At 45.6% G+C, this 26090-nt stretch overlaps 1 protein-coding gene and 1 pseudogene across 14 annotated transcripts in view; one reads left to right on the forward strand and one right to left on the reverse strand.

Moving 5' to 3' along the window:
* Nucleotides 1-250: 250 nt before the first annotated feature.
* Nucleotides 251-26090, forward strand: part of Susd1 (sushi domain containing 1) — a 122942-nt gene continuing 97102 nt past the window's right edge. For 11 of the 14 annotated variants that reach the window (XM_085677100.2, XM_085677092.2, XM_085677096.2 and 8 more), the window contains exons 1-3: nucleotides 252-384; nucleotides 11053-11166; nucleotides 18388-18543. In XM_085677100.2, coding sequence (XP_085533226.2) covers nucleotides 267-384; nucleotides 11053-11166; nucleotides 18388-18543 — 388 coding nt within the window. In that variant the 5' untranslated portion in view covers nucleotides 252-266. Of the gene's footprint in view, nucleotides 385-11052; nucleotides 11167-18387; nucleotides 18544-26090 lie in introns of all 14 variants that reach the window. The other 3 variants (XR_014997264.2, XM_085677103.2, XM_085677104.2) reach the window with 1 other exon arrangement.
* Nucleotides 5257-6000, reverse strand: LOC125391384 (triosephosphate isomerase-like; annotated as a pseudogene).

Genomic DNA, 26090 nt, shown 5'->3' on the forward strand with positions numbered 1-26090 from the left:
CAGTCTCCCTAGAGACCCTATAAGTCACACTTGGAGCCGCGACGTTTCCTCCTAGCACAGTCCGTTTTCGCCCCGTGGCGGGTCCGGCGCGCAGCCGGTACACCAGGCGCACTTAGGTCCCCGAACCCCCCGCTCCCCGCGGGGGACCCCGCGCTCCGCTGCCCTGCGCCGGAAGCCTCTGCGCCGCCCCTTCCCCGCGCCGCTGGCCTTATCTCTGCGCACAGGGGCCTCCGGGGAGTGGCGGGCGCCGGGAGGGAGAGGGTGGCATGGGCCAGGGGCCCCGGGGCAGGTGCCGCTCGCCGGGTCGCCGGGTGCAGCCGCTGCTGCGGCTGGTGCTGCTGCTCGGCCTGGCCCGCGGTGTCAGCGGAGAACCGGGCACCGACGGTGAGTGCGAGGCCCCGGGCATGCGGGACGCTTCCCGTTTAGGGTACCGCGGCGCAGACGCGGGGCGTGGAGGAATCGCGGAGGAGGAGGAGCGGCGAGGAACAGTAAGGGCTGCCCGCCCGGGGGACTCTGGGGCGTGGGTGGAGGCGGCCCTGCTTCAGTTCGCGCTTCCTGGGGTGGGTGGGGATGTGAGGACTGGGCGCGGGTGCGAGCCCGGAGTAGAGGCGCGCGGGGTGGGAGCGTGTTGGCAGGCGAGCCACTAGCTTTCCCCAGCTTCCGGTCGCGGTGGCTTTTGCAGGACAAATTCTTGGCCAGTAGCTATCCCTACCCCTCCTCTTCTCATATTTTTCACTTCCACGAAGAAGTCAATGTTAAGAATGCTAAGAAAGAAGCATAAGAAAGTTTATAGGAATAGAGTTCGTTCTTTAGTCCATTCCTCCATTCATTCATTAATCTATTTATTCATGCATCTCTGCATCCATCCATCCATTCATCCGTAGAAAGCACTTTAATGTCTTTCCTGTGTCATTTAAACGTGCAGTGTTGGCGCTCTAGCATTGCAGCCCAGGGGTAGCAGTATTCACAGTGAGCTGGGCCCTTCAACATCAATCAAAAAAAAAAAAAAAAAATGCAGCAAGGCTTGCCCACGGGGCCAATCTAGGGCTTTTTCTCAATTGCTGTTCCCTTTTCCCAAATGACTGTAGCTTGTGTCAAGTTGACACAGAACTAGCCAACAGTCTCCCGTAAGACTGTGAATAAAAACCCGAGGATGCTTGAACCCAGGTTAGGATCAGTGAAGACTCTAGCCTAGGGAAGTATTAAGTGTGGTCCACTGAATTATTTGGCTGAACCGAATGAGCAGTCTCTCGGCGTCATTCACAATTTCTTCTTCCTTAAATGTCTTTGGTGCTGTGGATTAAACTCAGGCTTTTGTATGCTAAGCATGAGCCACACCTCCAGCCCATCTGGGAAGTGTGAGGGGATGTGGGGACATGAACTCAGAGCTGCCTTATTTAACTCCTCTCCTTAGGTAGACAGTTTCCCTTCGCCTATGAACAGAGAGCATCCAGTTCTACAAAAAACTTCTTTCTTGAAGGTAGAAAACGCGGGGGTGATACAGCCCTCCTGTCTCAGCCTCTGAGGTGTTGGGAATTAGAGGCGCGTGCCACATGGCCAGCTCAAGCATGGGTTCTTGCGGGCAGAGCTAGTTTAGATGGGAGATGCAGGAACGGGAGAAAGATGCAGCAGTCAACTGGATGGGACACCTGGGCTAGAATGGCGCCAAGGACACCAGAAGCTGGAGCTCACAGTATGCCGAGAAACAGCCTTGGGACTTGGTGACTCTGCCTAGCCACACGGGGTTGCTTGAAGAGGTCAGCGGGGCTGGCCTGGTCAGTGCAGGCCTTGGGGAAGAAAGAGCTCATCTGTTCACATGTTAGCACTGCAGGCGTTATTCAGTGGGGGAGAAGGTGGAAATACAAGAGTGGACACAATGTCTAATAGAACCCTTGTAAAACTGGGCTGCAAGTGGGAGAAGTTAATGTCAGGAAGGGAAGGGAGGGGAAGAGAAAGGATGGAAGCGGGAGGAGAGGTCGGGGAGAAACTGCCCATTTCCTTCTCCCACCTCATGAGTAAGTGCTGTTTATATTTCAGAACCAGGCTGGCCGTTCTCTCTTACTGGAAGTTCATTGAGCCCTGTCCACTTCTCTTTGATGCTGTGACCACATCTCTATTGTCCACTGTTGAGCGTGACTTTGCTATTAAACCGAGAATCCCTTGTGAAAAGGGGTTGTTGACCCAAGTTACGAATGAACAAACAGGGGCCACCCGGATGGTACCAAGCACAGGAAGACTGTTAATGAGAGCTGGCTGTAGCAAGGGAGTCAGCCACTATCACCTGAATTTGAGGTGGTGACTCCAAGGCTGGCAGTCAGGGTGGGAGGGCTTTAGGGATGCCCAGCCTGGAAAGCTGCTGGTATTTGCTAGCAGTCATTTCCAGGTATTTTGTGTGCTTGCTTAGGGGGCTTATTTGCCTTTCTCTGGTTGGCCTGGTTGTGTGTATGTGTGTGCTTGTGTGTGTATATGTATACATATGTTTATGTGTTTCTATGCATGTTTGTGTATGTGTAGGTTATTTGTGTATGCATGTGTTATTTTTGTGTATGTGGTATGTGGATGTATTATGTGTTTGTACGTGTGTGGTGTTTGTGTACGTACTTGTGTGTGTGTGTGTGTGTGTGTGTGTACTTTTTCTTGAGACAGGATCTTTCTTGAGTTGGCTTCAAACTCCCGATTCTCCTGCCTCTGTCTCCGAGGGCTAGAAAACAGGCTGATGCTGCCATTGCTAGCACCTCAGTTGCTTCTGTCGATTCTCTCACTAGTAGCCTGTGCTGAGTTACCTTTGATTGGTGGGAGATCCTTGGGAGAAAGTTAGCTGACGCCTGAGTTTGAGGAAAATGGGGAAGCATAAACTAAGGAGCAGGAGGGTGTTAGTGAATGGGTGGGGTGCCTGGCCCCAGGGAATTCCAGAGGTTGGCCATGGGTGAGGAAGGGTGGAACCAGTCAGTCCTGTTCTCACCCTTTCTGTGGCTTTGCCCTGAGTCTGGGAGCGGCTGTGGACTTGTTGGCTCAGGCCTGACTGGGTTCAGGAAGTGGGGGGGGGCAGAGCCAGGGGAGCGAGGTGGAGGAGTGATGGGCCTCATTGGGGAAAGGTCACTGTGTGACATGCCTCTGTCATGTGTCTCATAGGTGTGGGCCCCAGTCTGTCTTCCTGAGAGATGGCAGCATGGTGGGCATTAGGAGATGAGATGGGGAGTGTACAGTTCCTGTACCCTGTTTGTATAGTACTGTCTGTCTACCACGCAACGGTTCATAGGTCGGGCAAGGGGCTGGAGATTGAAACACACACACAGAGAGAGAGAGAGAGAGAGAGAGAGAGAGAGAGAGAGAGAGAGAGAGAGAGAGACAGGTCATCCTTGAAACAAGAGTGCCCCTTTTATTGTGTTCCAGGACAGCTTATCTAGGGCTCTCCTTGACTAATGGCCATGCCCTAGCTCTCTGGACTTTCCAGCTGCAAGCCCACCAGAAACCACTCCCCTGCCATCAGGAACTCCTGAGGGTCTCGTGCTCAGAGCAGCTGCAAACACAGGAAAACAAGTTGTTTACTCCCGCAGGCAAGGGGTCACAGAAAATTCAGGGTCTGAGGGTCTGCAGTCCCCAACAGGGGAGAGAGTGGATAGTTTCAGAGTGATGGAAAGTTGTTTAAGCTGAGGAGTGAGGTGAAGCTTAATGAAGGACTTCCACAGCAGCTTGCCTTCCACCCCCCAGGAACCTGACCCTGTGCACATCCGTGTTCTTCTGGTTGAGTCTAAATGGGCTCTCTGATGTCTGTATCTGTAGCTAACAAGCCGTCTGTTGGATTTACAGAACAGTGTGCAGGGCTGGGGCTGTAGCTCGTGTAGCTGAGTGCTTGCCTAACATTTGGGGAGCCCTAGGTTCCATCCCCAACATGACCAAAAATTAAAAAATATAAAAACTCACAGCCTGCTGGAGAAGGTGTCGTGTGTGAGGCTGCGTGAGAGAAGAACAGAATGGCTGAAGTAGGCCGAACAATGACTGTTGAACATGACTTTAGGGTGGGTCCCAAATTAATGGCTGCTTAACTCCAGACTCAGAGTTGAGATTTGGACACTGGTATACTTAATATGGGTTTGGTTTTGGTCTGGAGACAAGGTGTGGAGCCCACTGTGGTTTGATCTTTGTCAGACAAGAAAGCGAATGAGAGATGGTCAAAGAAAGCCAAGGTCCTGGGAACGTTTTATACAAGGGTTAAAGGGTTCAGAATAGTTATTTCTGGGGCTAGTTCAGGGGTTCAGGCTGCCTGTGATGATTACTTGGCTAAGGAAAAGGCGTCTTCTGTCTTGAATTCATTTAAAGTAGAGGCTAAGGCTTGGGTGTAGATCTGTGGTAATGCACGTGACTAAGGGAGAGGCTGTGTTTTTTCTGTCAAGAATGCTGGAGAGGAGAGAATATGGTATTTCTTGGGTTCCTGGATTCTATCTCTAGAATTTGATGTCGTCTCTTAGGAATAGTGCTGTTTGGTGTGGTATTCTAGACTTGATCCTAGACATTTTTTTTTCTGTTTCTGAGTTTTGGACTCAATTGGGTCCCCACTTGGTTATTTAATGTATTTCCATATGTCTCCATACGTTGAGGGAAGGGAATCTCAAGAAAGTTGAATAGTGAGTTTGCCGGGTTTGTCCGGTCCTACTGGAATGGCTGGAGTTAGGTGAGGACAGATGTTAAGTTCAAGGGTTCCAACAAACTCCTTCCCTCCCTTGCCTGTGAACAGCATCTTTTTACCTTACAGGCAGGTTCATCTCAGGAGTTGCTGTGCTGGTGGCTTTTGTCAACTTGATACAAACCTAGGCATAACTGGGAAGAGGGAATTTTAATTGAGAAAATGCTTCCATGAGATTGGCTCCTAGGCATTTTTTTTCCTTCCTTCCTTCCTTCCTTCCTTCCTTCCTTCCTTCCTTCCTTCCTTCCTTCCTTCCTTCCTTCCTTTCTTCCGGGCCAGGTGTTTATTTCCCTTACATGTGAGATGGTTCACAAACACAGTACTAGGGCTTCGGCACCGTGGAAGAGGGGAACGGGGCAAGAGGGTCTCGACTTTAGTGTACACTGACTCAGAAGGGAAGGAAAGGTGATTTCACTTTCCTGCCTCACCTGCAGGGACAGAATCAGTTCTCCTCGTTCCACCCTCCTCCCCCAGCCAGGAAGTCACCTTGGTGAAGCAGGCGACATATTTCATTCTAACCATTGTGTGAGGTGGTATAGGGATTGGCTTGGTCCCAACCATTACAGGGAGGTGTAAAAGGTTCGGGAAGGTGCAGCGTGGATTAGGACAAAAGATGTGGCAGATGACAATCAGAAGCCCATGACTGGTGGGAGCTGTTCCTGAGCTTCTGGGCAACCTAGTCCTGGCCTGGCAGAGGGCATGGGCATGGACAGTGCTTATTGTTTGCCATTGATGATGTCCACAAATTCAGGCTTGAGGGAAACCCCACCCACGAGGAAGCCGTCAGGCTGGCTTGCCAGCTCTTTGCAGGTTGCTCCGGTCACAGAACCTCCATAAATGATTCCGGTGCTCTGAGCCACCGCATCAGAGACATTGGATTTCAGCCATCCCCGAAGCCTCTCATGCACTTCCTGGGTCTGTTGAGGGGTTGCAGTCTTGCCCGTACCAATGACCCATACAGGTTCATAGGCCAGGACCACTTTGCTCCAGTCCTTCACATTGTCTGTGATGACATTGATTTGATCGAAAACAACCTTCTCGGTGATGCCAGCTTCCCTTTCATTTAACTTCTCCCCAATGCAGCCAATCACTCCGAGCCCCTCAGCTAGGGCATGGGCTACTTTCTGCCCAGTCAGCTCATCCGACTCCCCAAAGACAAGACGTGCCTTCTCTCCCAGTGCCCCAGCACTACCCATGTGGCTCCTAAGTCTTTGATCATACCAGGGCTGATCTCCCCAGTGAAGGCCCCATTGGTCACTTTGTAGCAGTTCTGCGCAGCCACAGCAACCTTGGGATCTAGCTTCTGCCTGGCAAAGTCCATGCAGGTGGTGTGTGTGGTGGGGGGCGGTGCATAAACCACCTCGGTGTCTGCGGGCACCTTAGCAAGGTTCAGGATACAAATGAGTTCTCCCAGGCACTTCTTCCTCTCATTCATCTTTCAGTTGCCCCCAATGAAGAACTTCCTGGAAGGCTCCGTTGAGCTGGGACTGTGTGGCTGAAGGTCAGTTAGAGCCCCCTAGGCATTTTCTTGATTAATGATTGATGTGTGAGGGCCCCAGGGCCCCACCCACTGTGAGCTGTGCCATTCCTGGGCAGGTGGTCCTGAATGGTGAGAAAAATAAGGCTAAGCAAGCCATGAGGAGCAAGCCAGGAAGCAGCATTCCTCCATGATTTCTACTCCAGTTCCTGCCTTGTGTTCCTGCGCTGACCTCCCTGGATGATAAACTGCAAGCTGTTACATGTTAATAAATCCTTTTCTCCAAGTTGCCTTTGGTCCTGGTATTTTATCATAGCAACAGACATCCTAACCAGGACAGCTGGTGTATTAAAGACTGAGCGTGGGTTGCTGATGTGGGCAGGAAAGAAGCAAGAGAGCCTCGAAGGTACTAAAGATGAACTTCCAGCATCCCAGTCAAGCTGTGCTCAGAAGGGAGGGAGGATATGGGTCATGCAAGGAATGAATACATAACTTCAGATATTGTGGTTTGTAGACTCTACCAGTCCATGGGGAGGTAGATAACTGCCCACACAAAGACTTGGTTTGGATTTCTGCGTCAAGCAGTCATCCATTGCTCTTCCCATTGCTGTCTGCTGGTATGCAGTAGACACTGGTTGTCTGCAGACTAAACCACGGGGCTAGTTCCTGTTAATAGAACTGGAGTGGCGATTATTACCGTGGTCAACGAGCACATTGCTTTTCACATCCAACTCATTCCTTCTGTGAACATCACAAAGACCATGAGATAGGCTTGATACCATCTTCATTTTACAGACTTACAGGACATATAGAGATGTTCAAGGCTAAACCAGCAAACAAATGGCTGTCGAACTGTATCCCCTAGTTCATAACCACTGTGCTAAACATCAGGCATTGCGCCTTACATGGTTGTTCCTAGAAACGATAAGATACATGGCCATGGCCATGTTTATGTGATTTATCTCTCGCTTTCAAAATGCTTTAGGATTCGCTCCACATTTCTATTCCTCATCTCTGACTACTCCTTGTGTCCTTTCCCTCCCCCTTCCTCCCTCTTCTTTTTCCGACATGGTCTCATGTAGCACAGGCTGCTTTTGAACTTAAAACCCTTAAACCCTTGACCCTTCTGCCTCCACCTCTTGCAGGGCTTGTGTGCTAGGCAAGTTCTCAGGAGCTGCCTGATACAGGTGCTGGGAACCAAACATGGTCCTCTGCAAGAGCAGAAATTGTCCTTAATTACGAAGCCAGTTCCCCAGTCGTAGATTTTTTTCCCCTTATTTTTCCTCCCTTTCCATTTCCCTTCATATTGTATGGGTAATTTACTATCAGTGTAGCAAGGTCTGAAGGAGACACAGCCCTATCAATGCCATTAGGAACTGTAAAAGGAGCTGACCTTATTTTACAATGGTTTGTGTTATTAAAGTGGTTAAATGTATTTAACCCCTTGGGGGATGCTCTCTGACTTCTGCTCTGCCTGTTATCTCTCTAGTCTGGAGTCTTCCTGATTTTTTTTTAAATATTTATTTGCTATATATACAGTGTTCTGACAGCATACATGTTTGCACACCAAAAGAGGGCACCAGATCTCATTATGGATGGTTCTGAGCCACCATGTGGTTGCTGGGAATTGAATTCAGAACCTCTGGAAGAGCAGCCAGTGCTCTTAAGCTCTGAACCTTCTCTCCAGCCCCTGATTTGTTTTTTTTAAGCAAACTCCATCATACATCAGCATCCGTGAGGGGATTTGGTTCTTTACTCCTTATAGAAATGTTCAGTCAGTGACTGGAGGTGGGGCTCAGGGGTATAGTATATGGTTAGTTTGCAGAAGGCCTGGTTTCCATCCCAAGCATATGAAAAGCAATGACAAAGCAAACACAGTATCTGCTCAAGCAGGTCCTTGACCGTTTAGGTCTCTTACACCTGTCTCCCCAGGGACTCTTGGTTTCTTCCACTCTGCAAAGCAGTTCCTAGGTATTGGTCTCATTTCCATCTGAAACAATTGCTAAGACCCATTTTAAGACTTATACGTTTAGGTAGAGATGCCTTGGGGCTCACTGGCCAGCCAGACTGCCTAGCCTTCTTGGTGATCCTGGGCCAAAACAAAAGAAAACAAACAAGACATGTAGACAGTGCCTGGGAATAAATAATAGCGAAGTTGTCCTATGGTCTTCATGTATAGGTGCACATCTACATACATACAAAGGCACATTCACATAATACACATGCACATCTATGTACATACACATACACATCTATGTACATACACATCCACATACATACACATACACATCCATATACATACATACACATGCACATCTACATACATACACATCTACACATATACACATCTACATACATACACATGCACATCTACATAATACACATGCACATCCACATACATACACATTCACATCTACATAATACACATGCACATTCACATACATCCGCATGCACATCCATATACATACATACACATGCACATCCACATGCACATACATACACATGCACATCTACGTAATACACATGCACATCCATCTACATACATACACATGCACATCTACATACATACACATGCACATCTACATACATACACATGCACATCTACATACATACACATGCACATCTATGTATTTAACACATGCACCCCTCCACACACATACAGAAAATTTACACCTTTCTAATCTTTCATTTCTTGGGGTTTCTTTGGAGCTGTAAAGGGGTTGGGAGTATTTGAAATTTGATTTACCCAGAAATCTTTCTTTCATTTTTAGAAATATTCTTTTCTAATTCTTAAATCTCCATTTTCGTTTTTCCCCTCAAACTTTTTCATTAAAATTCTAGGTCTCATCTGTGATTGCTTAATTTTTTTTCCAAAAAATTTACTTTTTAAAAATGTGAAGCATAGCAGACTGGAATTTCTGCAGTAAGCTCTCACATCCATCGCTGTGCATCTCAGGCTGGACGTCGTCTCGTCTGAATGCTTTGGGAGAGCGTTGCGCAAGTGGGTTTCTTTTGAGGAAACTCGACATAGGTTGTTTTTCTTTAAATGAAAAGTTCCTGTACATACATTTAGTACCACACCAGACAGGGTTTTGTTTTGTTGCTCCAACAATTCAACATGGTTTATTTGTTTGCACTGTGCGTGCATTGGTGTTTTGCCTGCATATATGTCTGTATGACGGTATTGGATCCCCTGGAACTGGAGTTACAGACAGTTGTGAATTGCCATGTGGGCACTGGGAATTGAATCCAGATCCTTCAGAAGAGCACTCAGTGCTCTTAACTGCTGAGCTGTCTCTCTAGCCCCTAGACATAAGTTTTGCTTTAAAGTTTTATTCCATGACGGTCAGATAATATTTATTTAATTTTTTGCATTTTTATGGTTATTAGATATTTATGAAAATTCCATGGTTAATTTGGTGGTTTGTTGTTTCTATGTTGTCTTTGATTTTATTTGTTTTTATTGTTTGGCATTTGCTTGATAGACTCTCATTTAGGCCAGGCTGTCCTCAAATGTGTTGTCCTTTGTTAGTAAGATTAAAAAAAAAAACAAAAGCAAGAAACATGACTGAGTGTTTCAGAGTCTCCCACTCTCTGTTGGTCTTGTGCCTGGTGCGGCCTGAGGGTGAGGCTGTATTATCTGGGTAAGGACGAAGCCAAGACTAGGATGAAATTCTATGCTGGAACATTCTCCATACTAGGCCACTCCTGAAATTACAGAGACGTGGGCAGGAAACTCAATATTCTCCATAGCCTTGAGGAGAAATTCTTGTTTGATCTCAGGTCATATATCACCATTTGGTAAATTTAGATGTTTTAAGAGTTTTAGCTTCAAATATTTCTGTTGTTTATCTAAGTAATTGGGGTCTGGCTATCCTGTCGAGACTTGGTTGTTATCTCTCTGATATCTTAAACACCTCACTTCTTCCCTAAAGTGAAAGAGATGGACTAACAGGTAGATGTGCTCTCTCCCTGTGTCTGCCTTTGGAGCTGTAGCAAGACACATTTTAGATTTATTTTATATGTGTGGGTGTTTTGTCTGCATGTTTATCTGTACGCAGTGTGTATATGATGCTTGCTGAGGCCAGAAGGTCGGAAGAGGGCGTTGGATCCCCCGAGACTGGAGTTACAGGTGGTTATGAACCACTACAAAAGTGGTAGGAATTGAACTTGGGTCCTATAGAAAAGCAGCCAGTACTCAACCTGTGAACTATCTCTCCAGCCCCCATTTTAGATCTCTTTATCCAACCACTAAAAATAAGTAGAGTGTGTGTCTATGTTATGCTGTGAAAATCATATTGAGAAATCACATTCAATCATATTGGATGTCATAATCCTCATCCTTGAGTGGTTCAGTCACAGTTCCAAGAGAGGCTTAAACATCTTGAGAGATTAACATGATTGTTATGGGAGTGTACATGTTTCATGGGTGATTAGAAGATGTGTACAGCTTTGCTTAGGAGTGGGGGAGACTTCAGAAAGAAGGAGGCATTTTGGCCGAATCCTGGAAATAAGAGTGAGTTCCAGACAAGTAGATAAGAGGGCAGGGGCATTCCCGGTGATGAGAACAGGTCGACCAGATGGCAAGGATGAGAACAGATAGTAGACAGGATCTGTCCCTTCTGCTGGGAAGGTACCATGCAGTTGGAATCTGGGACCGCAAAGCTGGAGGAGTTGATGAGAAGACAGAAGGCGAAGAGCGTTGGTGAGCAGAGGAATTTGCATTGTATATTGTGGGCAGGGAGTCACTATGGAAAGTCTTAAGGATGAGATTTGACTTGGCCTGTTTTTTTTTCGTGTTCAAATTTTGGTTTTCTGTAACACACGTCCCTTGACTAAACATTTCTCCCCTCTAACCTCCTGTCTCTGAAGCGTGTGATTTCTGATTTAGACTTAGATGTCTGTGCCACATGCCATGAACATGCCACATGCCAGCTAAAGGACGGGAAGAGAATCTGCATTTGCAACTATGGCTTTTGGGGCAACGGGAGGACGCGGTGTGTTGGTAAGTGTCAGTGGTGGGTTAAGCTGAGAATTTGAATCAAAACCAAAGGTTCTCCATTTTTAGAGCCAGGGTCCCTGGAGGGCAAACATTGTTATTTTGTTCCCATTTTTTAAAATGGGTTTTTGGCAGTTACAACAAAATCTTGGCTTTATAGTTTAGATAGATCCCTTTTCTGGTGTTTCCAAGGAAGAACCCCTCGTGTTAGATGCTGCTGACCTGAGCTCTCTGGAAATTCTTTGGCCTGCACAGATTTGAAGTCTGTTTTATGTCCCGAGTTTAACTTAACAACAAAAGCAAATATTAAATTTCTTAATTTCTCAGGTTGTTTTGATATAAAACCATTTATCTTAATGCTGTGGAGAAAAACAAAGCCTTCTTTCCTTTAGGGGATTTTTGATTAACTGTGTGTCGTATGCCCATCAGAAGCTGTCCTCTGAATTTTTGTAGTTCTGACCCCTTGGGATGACTTCAAGGAATACTTTAAGATAACCTGAAGGTTGTTTAGACTAGATGCAGCTAAGAGTCCTTTTTTCTTTTTTCTTTTTCTTTTTTTCTGGCTCATGGTGTCCATGCTAGTACAATCAGATAGCATTGAGATTCAAGCACAATTCAGAGGAAATGTCGCAAAAATTTAATTATAATAAATATGGCAATGACTGCCCATTCTGCAGACCGGACTCCCACAGGCTTTGAGCGATCTCACTAGACTAGCGGCCTCTTCCCCTTAGCCCTGTGGCTGCTCTGCAGTCAGAGTCCTTAGGGAATTTCTCCGATTCCCCCCTCCCTGCCCCGACCAGTACCTGCTCTTTTGCTAACAGCTGAAGTTGAGGAGCCTGTGGGTTGCAATCCCTTTGTGTGTGTGTGTGTGTGTGTGTGGAGGGGACGTTGAATAACCCTTTCATCGGGGTCGCTTAAGACCATTGGAAAACAGACATTTACATGACTATTCATAACAGTAGCAAAATTACATTTATGAGGTAGCAATAAAAATAATGTTATAATGGGGGGGTCACCACTGTAAAAGGAATGGTGGGCTGCTTCCCACTGCCCGCCCAGCTAGCCTTACCCAAAATAATTACACGGAAACTGTATTCTTTTAAACACTGCTTGGCCCATTATATCTAGCCTCTTATTGGCTAACTTTTACATATTGATTTAACCCATTTCTAATGATCTGTATATCACCACGAGGTGGTGGCTTACCGGGAGAGTTTCAGCATGTCTGACCTGGCAGCTTCATGGCAGTGGCTCTCCTGACCCTGCTTTCTTCATCCCAGAATTCAGTTCTGTCTTCCCCGCCTACCTATGTTCTGACCTACCAGGCCAAGCAGTTTCTTTATTAAACTGACCAATGATAGCAACACATAGAAGACTTTCCTACACCACAACACAACATGAAGAACTATATTAAGGGGTTGCAGCATTAGGAAGGTTGAGAACCACTGCTCTAAGGAATTCCTCTCCTGCATGCTAGCTGTGCTCTCGATTGCTCCTTGACTTCAAAGCAATGGGTGCATCTCCTAGGAGGGGAGAGACCATCGCACATTTCTGTGTTTGTTCCCATTGGTCACTGCCGGCCCTAGTACATGGATTGCTACGTGCACACTGGAGGTTACTAGTGGGGTTACACCTGTGCCAAATGTACCATAGTATGGCATTTTGTCGAAGGACTTAAGAATTCTAGAACTTTCTACAAACCTAAATAGCCCACTTGACACCTTCAGGGGAACCTTGTATTAATTTAAATGAGACATGTCTCCTCTAGGCTTGAGTATTTGGACACTTGGTCCCTAGTTCATGGTGCTGTTTGGCAAGGTGGTACAGCCTTGCTGGAGGAAGTATGCCATTGGGGGTAGGCTTTGAGAGATCATAGCTGCACCCCACTTCTCGTTTGCTCTCTCTGCTTCATGCTTGTGGCTGAAGATGTGAGCTCGCAGCTTCCTGCAGCCATGCCTGCTGCTTGCTGCCGCGCCTCTACACCTCTGGAACCGGAGTCCTAAATTGACATTTTCATCTTTAAGCTGCCTTGTCATGGTGGTGTCTTATCGCAAGAGTAGGAAAGCCACTAACGCAGACGTGTGTTGAGGAAGAGCGACAAAGGCCCGGGCACAGATAGACTTGTGCCTGGAAGCTCTCTGTAGCGTTTGTCAGCCGAGCTGTGCACTTGACCTAGCTGTGACTTGAGAGTTCAGTTGCCCCAATCTCTCAGGCAAATCTTAACACGGATAGTTTTACCTGTGGGTTGTATACTAGATTCAGTTGAAAAATTCAAAGGGTGCTGGGGATACAGCATCCCTCTGTGCTGTGAAGGCTGAGGCCGGAGGATTTGGAGTCTGAGCATCAGCTTGGATTACATAGCAAGATTTTACCTCAAAGAACAACGCAACAGCATGTGTGGTTTAGTTTTTATTTGTGTGCACCTGTCTATCGAGTGTGAGTTGTATCCGTGAGTGCACACTTGTAGAGGCCGGAAGGAGGCGTTGGAGTTCCTAAAGCTGAAGTTACAGGTGGTTGTAAACTACCCAGTGGGTGCCGGGAACTGAACTTGGCTCTTCTGCAAGAGTAGCAAGCACTCTTAACCCGCAGGGCCATCTCTCCATCTCTCTCTCTATGTATTTTAAAAAGTCACATAAGCAAATGGAAAAAGAGGGGCTGTCGAGATAGTTAGATAGGTAAGTAAAGGTGCTTGCTACCAAGGTTGACTACCTGGAGTTCAATTCCTGGAGCCCGCATGGTGGAGGAGAGAACCCACTCCTACAATTTGTCCTTTGCCTCCCACATACATGCCGTGGCAGGAACGTGCCCACAAAGGCAGGCAGGCAGGCAGGCAGGCAGGCAGGCAGGCAGGCAGGCAGGCAGGCAGGCACGCACGCACGCACGCACACACACACAGATACATACATACATATGTACATCAATAATTGTAATTTAAAAATAAAAGTGAAAATGGAAGAAATATCCAGAGCCCCCCCCCCAGGAGGTTGTATTTTGGAGAATTGAGTATCATGGTGACAGACAACCTGAAGAAGTCAGCAGTAGACCTGCTGTTGGCTCTGCCCTGTCCAGCATGGCGGAGGTTATGTTCACCGCCTCTGTGAGCCATGCTCACAGCCCCAGCTCCAGGGACACAGTGGGTTTATATAACCATTAAGCAACAAGTAGCGCACTGCTCACAAACCCCATTTAAGTGCCCGACCTCCTAAAAGAGCCAGAGCTGTTTGTGCACAAATCAGAAAGATGGCTCTGTAAAGAAGCCCTGCAGTTTTTGCTGCTAATGCTGAGTTAGGAAGATTTCTCTTAAAGGAGCTATGCCTCTGCTTGCCGCTAGCAAACAGCCTATCTGAAAAAAAAAATGCAACTACCAAGAAACTTCACTTAGCTCTCACTTTTGCGGGTCTAGAAGTCCTGTTTTCTTTTCCCTTCCTTCCTTCCTTCCTTCCTTCCTTCCTTCCTTCCTTCCTTTCTTTCTTAAGCTTTTTTAGGTCTTATGTGGATCCATGCCTCAGTTGGTAGGTGCCATTTGTAAGCAAAGATTGTTCTTATGTTTTCTGGCCACCCTGACCTGAATAATCACATAGAAACTATATTAATTACAACACTGTTTGGCCAATAGCTTAGGCATATTCCTAGCTAACTCTTACATCTTAAATTAATCCATTTCTATTAATCTGTATATCACCATGAGGCTGTGGCCTACCGGTAAGATTCCTGTATCTTTCTCCTTTGACAGCTACTTGGCATCTGTCTGACTTCGCCTTCTTTCTCCCTGCATTCAGTTTAGTTTTTCTGTCTAGCTCTATTCTGCCCTGCTAAAGCTGTAACAGTTTCTTTATTAACCAATGGTTAAAAAAAGAATTTTTATGCGGGAACCCCACATCACACTTTATTGGCACATAGAATTAATTGCTCATCATAAATACCTATGTGTCTGTTGGTGGGGGTGGGGTATGGTTGTTGCTTTAATTTTTTTGTTTTGTTTTGTTTTTTTGAGACAAGATTTTTCTTTGCATCCTTGTCTGGCCTGAAACTCACTATATAGACCAGGATGTCCTCAAATTCACAAAGATCTGCTTGCTTCTGCCTCCCAAGTGCTGGGGTTAAAGGCGTGCCTGACTATGACCTGTAATAGGCATATTCTATGGCAACTTTCAAGGTCTCTCAGTATGGGTGAGATGTAAAGAAAAAGTTTCTTGACCCAAATACACTGGAAATCAGAGATGGGAGAGTTTAGATTCATTTTTCCCTCTCATTTTCTTTGATTAATGACCCCCAAGGCAGCCTTCAGTCATCCGTGTTCTAGCTGCTCTTCACCCTGTCATCACCCTTGCTCACATAGATCACGGATGGTCAGTGTCTTTCCTGCCCCTGTAAGAACCACGTTCATGGTCAAGACTTCAGTGATAATTCTGTTGTGTTTCCTGGGAGCTGACAATCTTAATTTTCCAGTTGGATCATTGGATATAAAGTTCATCTCAGGGGTAGGAAAGATGATTCAGTGGCTAAAAGTGTGTACTGCTCTTGCAGAGGACCTGGGTGTAGCAGCTCCCAACTCATGACACAGAGACTTCCTTTTTTTCCAGCCTGAAATAATTTATTTTATTTTTTAATTGTTTTTATTGAGCTATATTTTTTTTCTCCACATCCCTCCCTTCCTTTCCCCTCCTCTTCGAACGTCTCCCATGGTCCCCATGCTCCTAATTTACTCAAGAGATCTTGTTTTTTTCAATGTCCCATGTAGTTTAGATGCATGTATGTCTCTCTTAGGGTCCTCCTCATTGTTACCTAGTTTCTCTGGGATTGTGAATTGTAGGCTGGTTTTTCTTTGATTTATGTCTAAAAGTAGCTTATGAGTAAGTACATATGATATTTGTCTTTCTGAGTCTGGGTTACCTCACTCAATATGTTTTCTAGATCCATCCATTTGCCCACAAATTTCAAGATGTCATTGTTTTTTTTTTCTGCTGTGTAGTACTCCATTGTGTAAATGTACCACATTTTCCTTACCCATTCTTAGGTCGAGGGGCATTTAGGTTCTGGCTATAACAAACACTGCTGCTATGAACATAGTTGAGCACATGTCTTTGTGGTACAATTGAGCATCCTTTGGGTATGTACCCAAAAGTGGTATTGCTGGGTCTTGAGGTAGGCACAGAAACTTCTTATTAGTTACGAATGCTTGGCCTTATTCTGTGCTTGTCCCACTAGCTCTTATAACTTCATTTGACCTGTTTCTCTTCATCTACATTTTGCCCACAGGCTTCCATCTTTCATTCTGTATGTCCTGCTTTCACTGTCTCCTCTTTGTCTGGCTGAGGACACAGCCCTCCTCTTTCCTTTGTTCTCTCTTTCTCTCTTATCCTGAACCTAGATCCCTCCTCCTACTTATTTTCCCTGCCCACCAGCCCCACCTATGTCGGGGATCAGCCTTGACAAAAATACCACTTGTCAGGGCAGAGGCGTGGGGCTTAGAAATATAGTAAGGAATATGAAGACACGAGTGAAAATGATAAGATGGAGAAACATATAGGAGAGTATCAGGAAGGAATTTCCGTGAGTACTGGGAGTTTGCCCGCATTTTATTTCCAACTGCTTAAAATACCCCTGACCCCAAAAGGTAGGGGTAAGACAAAAGACTGCATTAACATGATACAAGGAAATGACCATGCCAATTGAAGGTCGTGGGCTACATCCATAGTTAAACAGTCTGTTGCTAGAACAAAACAAGCCCAAGTGTGCTCACACACTAGACCAAAACGTTCTGTAGGCAAACCACTCCTGGGTGGAATCCCAAGTTATCTCCTTAAAGGGAACTGGAACTTAGTTGGATTCTTAGACTCTTCTTTGAGGTAGGAACAGATCTACTTCTCTATTCCTGGGGTACGAGGTCTAGCTATTAGCCACACCTGTTGAGAGAGTAGAACTCTCTATTCTATATCTAGGAGGGACCTTTGTTTGAGGTAGAAGCACAATAACACGTAACACATAGCTAGCCAACACTTAACATTAGCACTAATTCCCTAGTACTGAAAAGACCAAGAAAATGACTGAGTTGGAAATGGGATTATTCTAGGCTTGCTTCCTCTGGCTAATCAAATTTCTATTGAATTAAATTCATTAAGATGTGTGTGTGTGTGTGTGTGTGTGTGTGTGTGTGTGTGTGTGTATGTATGTGTCATGCCAGGTAATTTCATACATGTCTTTGTGTGTATTCTTATAGGCGTGTCCATGTGGTAGTCAGAGGTCAGCCTCTAGTGTTGGCTCCTCACCTTCCACCTGGCTTGCAGCAGCATCTTCTGTTGCTCGCTGGGACTCTCCTGTCTCTATCTCCTGTTTCTCTACAGGAGCACTGGGATGAGAGCTGTGTGCTGCCTTGTCTGGCTTTATGTAGATTATGGGATCTGCAAACACCTTATCCACAGAGCCATCTCCTCAGTCATTACGCTTTTATCTGTGTATGTGCACACATATATATGTCAGTGTGTCACACTTGGAGGTCAGAGGAAAACTTTTGGGAATTCTTTTCCTGCCCTATGTAGGTCCTGAGGACAGAATCAAAGTTGTCAAACCTCTGGCAAGCACCTTTATTCTCTGAACTGCTTAGCTGACCCACCAATGTCTTATTTTAAAAGTATTATTACTCTCATGGGATTGAACCCAGAGCCTCATGGATCCTAGGCACAGGGACTTCTTCACAGAGTTACATCCTCAACCCTTTATGATTTTTTCTTTTTTTAAAAAAAATTTATCATGTATACAATGTTCTGCCTGCATGTGTCCCTACAGACAGAAGTTGGCACCAGATCTTATTACAGGTGGTTTTGAGCCACTATATGGTTGCTGGGAATTGAACTCAGGACCTCTGGAAGAGCAGTCAATGCTCTTAACCACTGAGCCATCTCTCCAGCCTGATTTTTTTCTTAAATGTGGAAAAAAATTCAAAAATAACCTGCTGCCAATCTTCAAGTAAGATGGATTCGATTCCCAGATTATAAAGTTGTGTTTCTCGTGTGGTTTTGTATGCACCAGGTATGTAATTTTATGAGTCCAGTTTCTTCTAGTCTGGAAAGCACGAGACTGGAGGAACAAATAGACCAGTAAGCTGTTGTCAGAGAGCAGAGATCCCCGTAGTCTACAGTGGGAGAGGATTCTGGGAGGGATGCATGGTGTTGGTAGACAGCTTTTGTGTGAGTTGTTACTATGTATCCATGTATCCATCTGCAGATAAAGACGAGTGCCAATTCGGAGCCAGTGTGATCTGTGGGAACCACACCTCCTGCCACAACACACCTGGAGGGTTCTACTGCATTTGCCACAAAGGCTATCGGGCTACAAATAACAACAGGACATTCATTCCCAACGATGGCACTTTCTGTACAGGTACCAAACGGGGCACTTGGTGATGGCACAGTAGTTGATGGGTAGAGGGTCGAATCACGGCGGAAAAGCCTTGAATTTGGACAGAAACCTAGTAGTACTAGTCAGTATTAGAGAATTAATGCTAATCCTATGTGTTGTCTAGCATTATGTCAACTTGACACAAGCTAAAGTCACTTGGGAAGAGGAAACCTCAACTGAAGAGATGCCTCCATCAGACTGGCCTATAGGCAAACCTATCAGACATTTTCTTTTTCTTTCTTTCTTTTTTTTTTAAGATTTATTTATTTATTATGTATACAACATTCTGCCTCCATGTATGCCTGCACACCAGAGAAGGGCACCAGATCTCATTACAGATGATTGTGAGCCACCACGTGGTTGCTAGGAATTGAACTCAGGACCTTTGGAAGAGCAGCCAGTGCTCTTTAACCACTGAGCCATCTCTTCAGCCCTCAGGCATTTTCTTGATGAATAGTTAATGTAGGAGGGCCCAGCACACTGCGGATGATGCCGCCTCTTGGCAGGTTATCTTGGTTGTTGTAAGAAGCCAGGCTGAGTAAGCAATGAAGAACAAACCCGTAAGCAGCACTCCTCCATGGCTTCCACTTCTGTTCTGCTTCTGGGTTCCTGTCCTGACTTCCCTCAGTGACGGAGTGTAAGCTGAGGGTTGTAAGATTAAAATAAACCCTTTCCTTCCCAAGTTGTTTGCAGCCATGCTTTTTTTATCCCAGCCATGTAAACCCCAACGAAGACATATTGTTAGCTGGGATCATGGTATTGTGATCTATAAAATGTTAGTATTTTGAGAGACAGATTGTCTGGGGCATTATTATGAAGCATTATGTGTTTTGGTTTCTGTGAGCTGTTTTAAATGATGAAATATGAAAAGCAGTTGAATAACTTATGATATTGGAGGGTGGGCACCTGGTAGCTGATTGTACTGTTTTTCAAGTTTTATGTCTTGAAAAATTTAAAATTTATTATGTGTGTTTATGAGTATGTGTGTTTGTGTGTGCATGTATGATGTGGTGTGTGTATGTGTGTGTGTGTATGAGACAGAGGGAGAGAGAGAGAGAGAGAGAGAGAGAGAAATAGGTTGTGCGCACAGTGTATGTGTTTGCGTGTGCACAGTGTGTTTGTGTGGCAGGGGTTCAGAGAACTACCTTCAGGAGTTCCGTTCTTTCACTGCCAGATCTGGGGATTGAACTCAGACTATGAGGCTTGAGCAATTGGCTCTCATACCCACTGAGCCGTCGTGATGGCCTGTGATTCAACCTTTTGACAATGACCAATCAGGCTGGCCTCTCTGTAGACGTGTGCCAGCTCTATGTTCCTGTAACTAAGCACCAAGGGTTTCTGTGCCTCATAGGAGGTCTAAGCATTGTCACGAAGGTTGCTTGCCTCCGAAGGACTCAGTGAGGAATGTGACTTTTGGCGACAAGTAACCTTGTCATTGAGATTCCTGGGTGCATGTTGATTGACCGGAAGCCTGAGCAAAGCCCTCCTCATGTTCACAATTCTGGGTGAACTCTGGTGAACTCTGCGTCTAGTAGCCTAGACCAGTAGGACAGCTCTTCAGCTTTCTCAGGTTCCTGACCAGTCACAAAGGGGAGAGGCCAGAAACTCCTCTTGGTTCTGAGATCTTGGTGTAGACTCTCTGACTGCTCAAAAAGGCTTGGTGGCGTCTCAGGGTTTTCAGAGAAGCAAGGAAAACAAAGCATCTTTAATCTTCCTGTGGCTAGGAACTGCAGATTCTGGCCTCTGCCGTTCTGCTTGACCTGTGCTAAGACAAAATTCCTGGAAGGATAAGTTTATACATCCAGCCTTTTCTTAGTAAGAATAAATGTATTCTCTTGAAGAACACATCGTATCCAGTGTCCTGTTGTTTCTGCAACAAATTACTGGCTATGTGGTTTTAAAACTGTGATGTTGCCACATTATATTAGGACATTATAAGGCAAGGATGCTGTTTTGGCCTTGGGGTTTGTTTTTTCCTTTTTTCTGAGACAGGGTTTGTCTGTGTAGTCCTGACTGTCCTGGAGCGTATCCTGGAACCCACTCTACAGACCAGGCTGTCCTCAAACTCAGATAGGGACTGGAACTGGGTTGCCTCTGTCTCTTTAGTTCTGGGATCAAAGGCATGCACCACTATGCCTGGTGAGATGCTAATTTTAAAAACCATGTATGATGATGATTATCTGGCTCGTTCACATACATTTCTTTTCTGCCAAGGCAGTGCCTCTGGGCGGTGACAGGTGGACAGTTAATTTCCCTGTCATGGTGCTAGAGAAAGGTGAGCAAAGGTGTTATCTGGAACCCAAGGGTAACCCTTATCTTAGCAGCGAGGAACAGACCTGGGGGGGGGGGTGTTCCAGGACACGTGATACCTGAAACCGCTCTTTCAAAACTGTATCAGTATTGTTCTGAAGAATGCATTCAACGTTTAAGAGTTAGGAAGACTGACCAGGTGTGACGGCTCACACCTTTAACCTTAGCGCTTGAGAGGCAGAGGCTCTCTGTGAGTTCCAAGTCAACCTGTTATAGACAGCAGGTTCGAGGCCAGGCAGAGTTACACTACACAGTAAGTACCCATTTCTAAAAGAAAAAAAAGAAAACAAACAAAGAAACAAAAACACCAAAAAGATAGGAAGAAAGAATGGAGCTGGATTGTTGCTCGGTAGTAGAACTCTTACCTATCATAAACAGGGCCTTGGGTTTGATTTCTGGTTTGCACACCAAACAGAAGTTAGAAAGATGAAGTGGGGGAGGGGGGCAAAGAACAGGAAGAGAGAGAAGGAAATCTTTTCCGCAAGGGTCAAAGAGGTGTCAGCCAAACAAAAGCCAACCTGCCTGGAACAAAATCCTGCATAGGTCCTGACAGATTTATTTCATTTCTTGCAGTTTTTGGTGATCCTTCCCTTTCTGGAAAAAGAGACACAATTCACATTCACCATTTTCCCTTCTTTTGAAGTGTTTAATTCAGTGGGTTTAGAATATGTACAAAGTCAGGTTACTGTTGCCAGTGCTGCAACCCCACAAGGAAGCCTGCGTTTATTGCCTGTCATTCCTTTGACTTTTCATTTCGGGGTCTCTGCTGACCCCTTGTAAAAGCTGATGGATAATTTTTCTATTGATGCTGAGAAGTCCAATGCCTCAAAATCAGTTGCCAAAAAGACATGAGTGAATGCCGGTTGGGGTATAGTTTAAGTTTGGGGGGTATCAGCCTTTATCCAGTGTTTGTTTGGAGCCTCAGTCCCTGAAGCCAGATCCCTGCATTCACCCTGAGGGATCTTCTTCCAGGAATATGTTGTAATTTGCAGAGTCTAAGTCAGGCTCAAGAGCTGGTGACAGATGTCTTCAGAGGTCACTGGTGATCGAGGAGGAATAAGCTATAGTGGTTTTAGTGTGGGCTGACGCCAGTCAATTCTGAAGACTCAGAAGATGCTCTGGTGTCCAGAGATGCCCTGCAGTGACTCTTGCAAGTCACAGAAACCTGGCCACGAGGCAAGGTCTTCAGCGACAGCAATGTGAGAGTGGTCTGAGAGTGGGCGGAGAGAACCCACACTGTGTGTAGGACTGGGGACTGTCATTTCCCTACGCAGGGCCCACCAAGTAGGCATAGGTCTCCTAGGGTCTGCTGACAGCTTCGGGGTGTCTTCCCTGTGCCTTTTGAGTCCCCAAGTCACATGTTCTATCCTGAATGGCAACAGCAACTTTCTCACAGGAATTTTCTGCATCGTTAGAGCCTTGTGCTCATGCTGCTGGAGAAATGGAAGCCCCTCAGCCCTGGCTGAGAAAGGAGAAGGGGGCCAAAAAGAACCGGGGGTGCTGTCATCCCCCAGCGCCTGGGAACTTCTCTCTCGTTGTGTCCTGCCAGTCTGCCTCAAGCTTTCACGCCTCCAGCTCTGTTTTTACCTGTTTCCCAGGTCAGGTTAGGTCTACTGGCCTTTGCCTAGGGCAGGAGCCTCTTTCTAAGAGAACAGCTGTTCCCAAGCTCCTTTGCTCCTGCCGCTTGGTGCCTGAGCCCATCCTGGCCTCGGCCCAAATGTGGAATCACACTAAGACTGCCTACTTTCTGACAGGACCCGCCCATTTAGTTTGTTTCTGCCTTAGGGTTTTCCCCAGCAACTTTTCCAAGTGGAAATGTAAAATAGTGTATTAAGTATAATGCCTCAAAATTAAAAATAAAATCACTTCATGGTTCTGAAATTCAGTTTCTGGACATTTGCCCCCAAACGATTGAAACTGGCACCTTAAAGAGACGTTTGTACAGCCACGCTCACAACAGCCCTTTTCACAACAGTCAAGGAGGCACAGAGGTTCTCCATGTTTGTCCGCAGATGAAAGATAAAGATAGTGCGTATCAGGGAGTGTTGTTCAGCTTGAAAAAGGAAGGAGCGGGCACAGTAGGGCACATGCTTAGCATGAGCAATGGTCTAGAGCCAATCCTAGCACAACACTCTCTCTCTCTCTCTCTCTCTCTCTCTCTCTCTCTCACACACACACACACACACACACACTCACACACACATACACACAACTTTGCATATGCTATAGTGTAGATGAGGGAACATTCTACTGAGGTACAAAATTGTCAAATGTATAGAGGCAGGGAATAGATAGCGTTTGCCCTGGGATGGGAAGGAGGGGACCCGAGAGCGTTAATGTCTAATGAGCATAGAGCTTCACGTGTACAAAATAAAAAGAGTCCCAAAGACGGCTTCTGGGGACTGGCGCAACCCTGTGAATGTTCCTAACGCACTGCACTATACTCTTAAAAATGGTCAAGATGGTAATTTTTACATTATTTTATTATCTTTAAAAGGTTATATATTTGCTCCGATGTTCAGCTACAACACTCAAGTGCAGTATAAATTATCAACAAAGGCATAGTATAGCATTAAACACAAAGTCTTGGTGATGACATAGAATCTGTCCGGCCTCAGGAGTCGTGCTGGTAAACTTGATAGGTCAACCAGCCAAGATTATAGAATGGACAAGAAGAGGGATAGTTTCTAAATATTATAAACCAGCAGATGATTAAAAATCAAAATTATGGTGTAGTGATATTTTGTTTGCGTTTTAACAAATGAAGCTTGTTTGAAGATTAAAGCTGAGCCATGAAAGGCCAGGAAGTAGTGGCAGACACCTTTAATCCCAGGGCTGAGGTAGAGAGTTCAAGGCCACCCTGGGCTGCCCAAGTTGAATCTGTCTAAAAGAAGCAGAGCTCACACAAAGGTGATCTCAGAATTTGGGATCCTGCTTCTTTAATCCCAGCACTAAGGAGGTGGAGACAGGAATGTTATGGTTGGGCTGAGCGAGGAATATAAGGCGGGAGGAGACAGGAGCTCAGTACAGTCTGAGGATGCAGTCTGAAGACAGGATTGCCCTTTCTGTTTGAGAATTGGTAGAGGTGAGAACTCTAGTGTCAGGCTGTTCTGCTTCTCTGATCTCTCAGATTTTACCCCATAATCTATGACTCCGAGTTTTTATTGTTAAGCCCAACTAGAATTTGTGCTACATCATGGGACTAAAGAGAAGTTTCCGTAGTTAAGAGCACGTGTTGCTCTTCTAGAAAACCTGGGTTCAGGTCCCAACACTCACATTGAATAGCTCACAACTGCCCCTAACTCTAACTCCAGGGGATCCAACATCTTCCTTCAAGGGCACCTGCACTCACGTGAAATGCACACAAAGGCATGCACATAAATAAAAATATATCCTAAAAATGTCAAAATTGCCAGGTGGTGATAGTGCATGCCTTTAATCCCAGCACTCAGGAGTTGGATGATCTCTGAGTTTGAGGCCAGTCTGGTCTATAGCATGAGTCCCAGAGAAACCTTGTCTCAAAAAAAAAAAAAAAGAAAAAGTCAAATTATGTCACAGTATTGCAGTTGTATGTGATAGGCACATCTGAACTTAACTAAGGCAATTACTTGCATCTTTGATTCCATAAGGTAGAGAACTATTGATTTCATGATACACAATTGGATGATAGTAGGTTTTTAATATGGACTTCCAGGTAGGAACATGACTTCAAATCCCGGAGTTTCCATTGCTGCCGGGACCAATTGCTCAACCACTTTGCCTGCTTTAGTTTCCTCAAAAATGGGCTGTTGTGGAAATTAAATAAGAATATAGTATTTATAGTATTTAATAAATAATGAAGTGTTTAGGACAGTACTTGACATGTGGAAGGTGGCATGTGGCAATTGTTATTAGCAATAATTATAACAGTTATGACTATTGGGTTGTTCAGTGACTGTACACAAAGCTAACTAATCATGGCTGTGGTGACTCCTACAGCGTTGGTCAGCATCCAGGAGTCCCGTGTCTTTCCCATACCTCCTCCGCTTGCCCATGTTTGGAAGTCCAACAAAAAGCCCTGAATTTATTCTCACTTGGTATTTTTCAAGATGTTGGTTAGAGAAGGTGGGGTGACTGTCGCTACCGCTGTGATCTGTTGAGTAGCTTTGTCTGTTGAGTCGCTTGGGTAAAGTGTCAGACATTTCTCATTAAACTGACAGGTGAGAAGAAGCCACGTAAGGACAGATTCCTACTGGCAAGGAACTCTTACCAAGCTGGAACACATCAAAGCTAACAACAGTGCTGATATCTGCAGAGACAAAACCATCTTAAACCTGGTCCTTTGGGCCGGAGAGATGGCTCAGCAGTTAAGAGCACTTGTTCTTGTGAAGGATCTGAGCGATTCCCAGCACTCATATGGCAGCTCAGACCCATATCTGTAACTCCAGTTCCAGGGCATCTGATGCCCTCTCTGGCTTCCTTGGGCACCAGGCACATTCATGGTGCACAGACACACATGCCAGCAAACATGCACATAAAGTAAAAATAAATAAATCTTTTTTTTTTAAAAAAAAGAAATAAATTGATTTACATTGATGTTGTTTTTTTGTATTGTTTATAGTTTAAGACTCTTTTCATAACAGCGGCCCCTCGTTCTGTGTTTATATTGTTTGGCTGGTTTTAGACCTCCTCGTTCTTTGTGGTAGCTTTAATTTCTCTCCATATTTTTGCAGTGTTGGGAAATGAACCCCGGCCTCCTGCCTGCTAAGGGTTTGCCTTGCCTCTGAGCGAAGCTCCCGACCACTTCCTTCGACACTGTCTGCTCTGCTCTGATTCACTGCCTTGCGTCTTTTCTCGGGTCTTCTTTTTTAGAACAGAAATGTCAGCGGTGCAGCCCCTGAGATCGTCTGGATTCTGAACTGTCTTTTTGCTGCTTAGCCAGAGCATGATGCTTTGTTCCCTTTCTTAGAACTCAGTTGCTGGGAAGCCCTGTGTTCCAGACAGGAAGTCTCAGGTCAGGTCGAGTGATTCCTCCTGGGTTCCCATTCCTTTTCTCAGGAGGGTTCTTATTCTCTTATTTATGGATTTCAGAATGGCTTTCGTGTTTTGTTTTCCTTTTCTTTCAACAGCTACCATTAAATAACACCCATACACACATATTTGTGTTTGTTTCTGATCATCCATCCTGAGGGTATATTCCTGTCTGTCTGTCTGTCCCTCCCTCCTTCACGCCCTCCCTC

The sequence above is a fragment of the Myodes glareolus genome, chromosome 16, assembly GCF_982192425.1.
Source record: "Myodes glareolus chromosome 16, mMyoGla1.1, whole genome shotgun sequence".
Taxonomy (NCBI): domain Eukaryota; kingdom Metazoa; phylum Chordata; class Mammalia; order Rodentia; family Cricetidae; genus Myodes; species Myodes glareolus.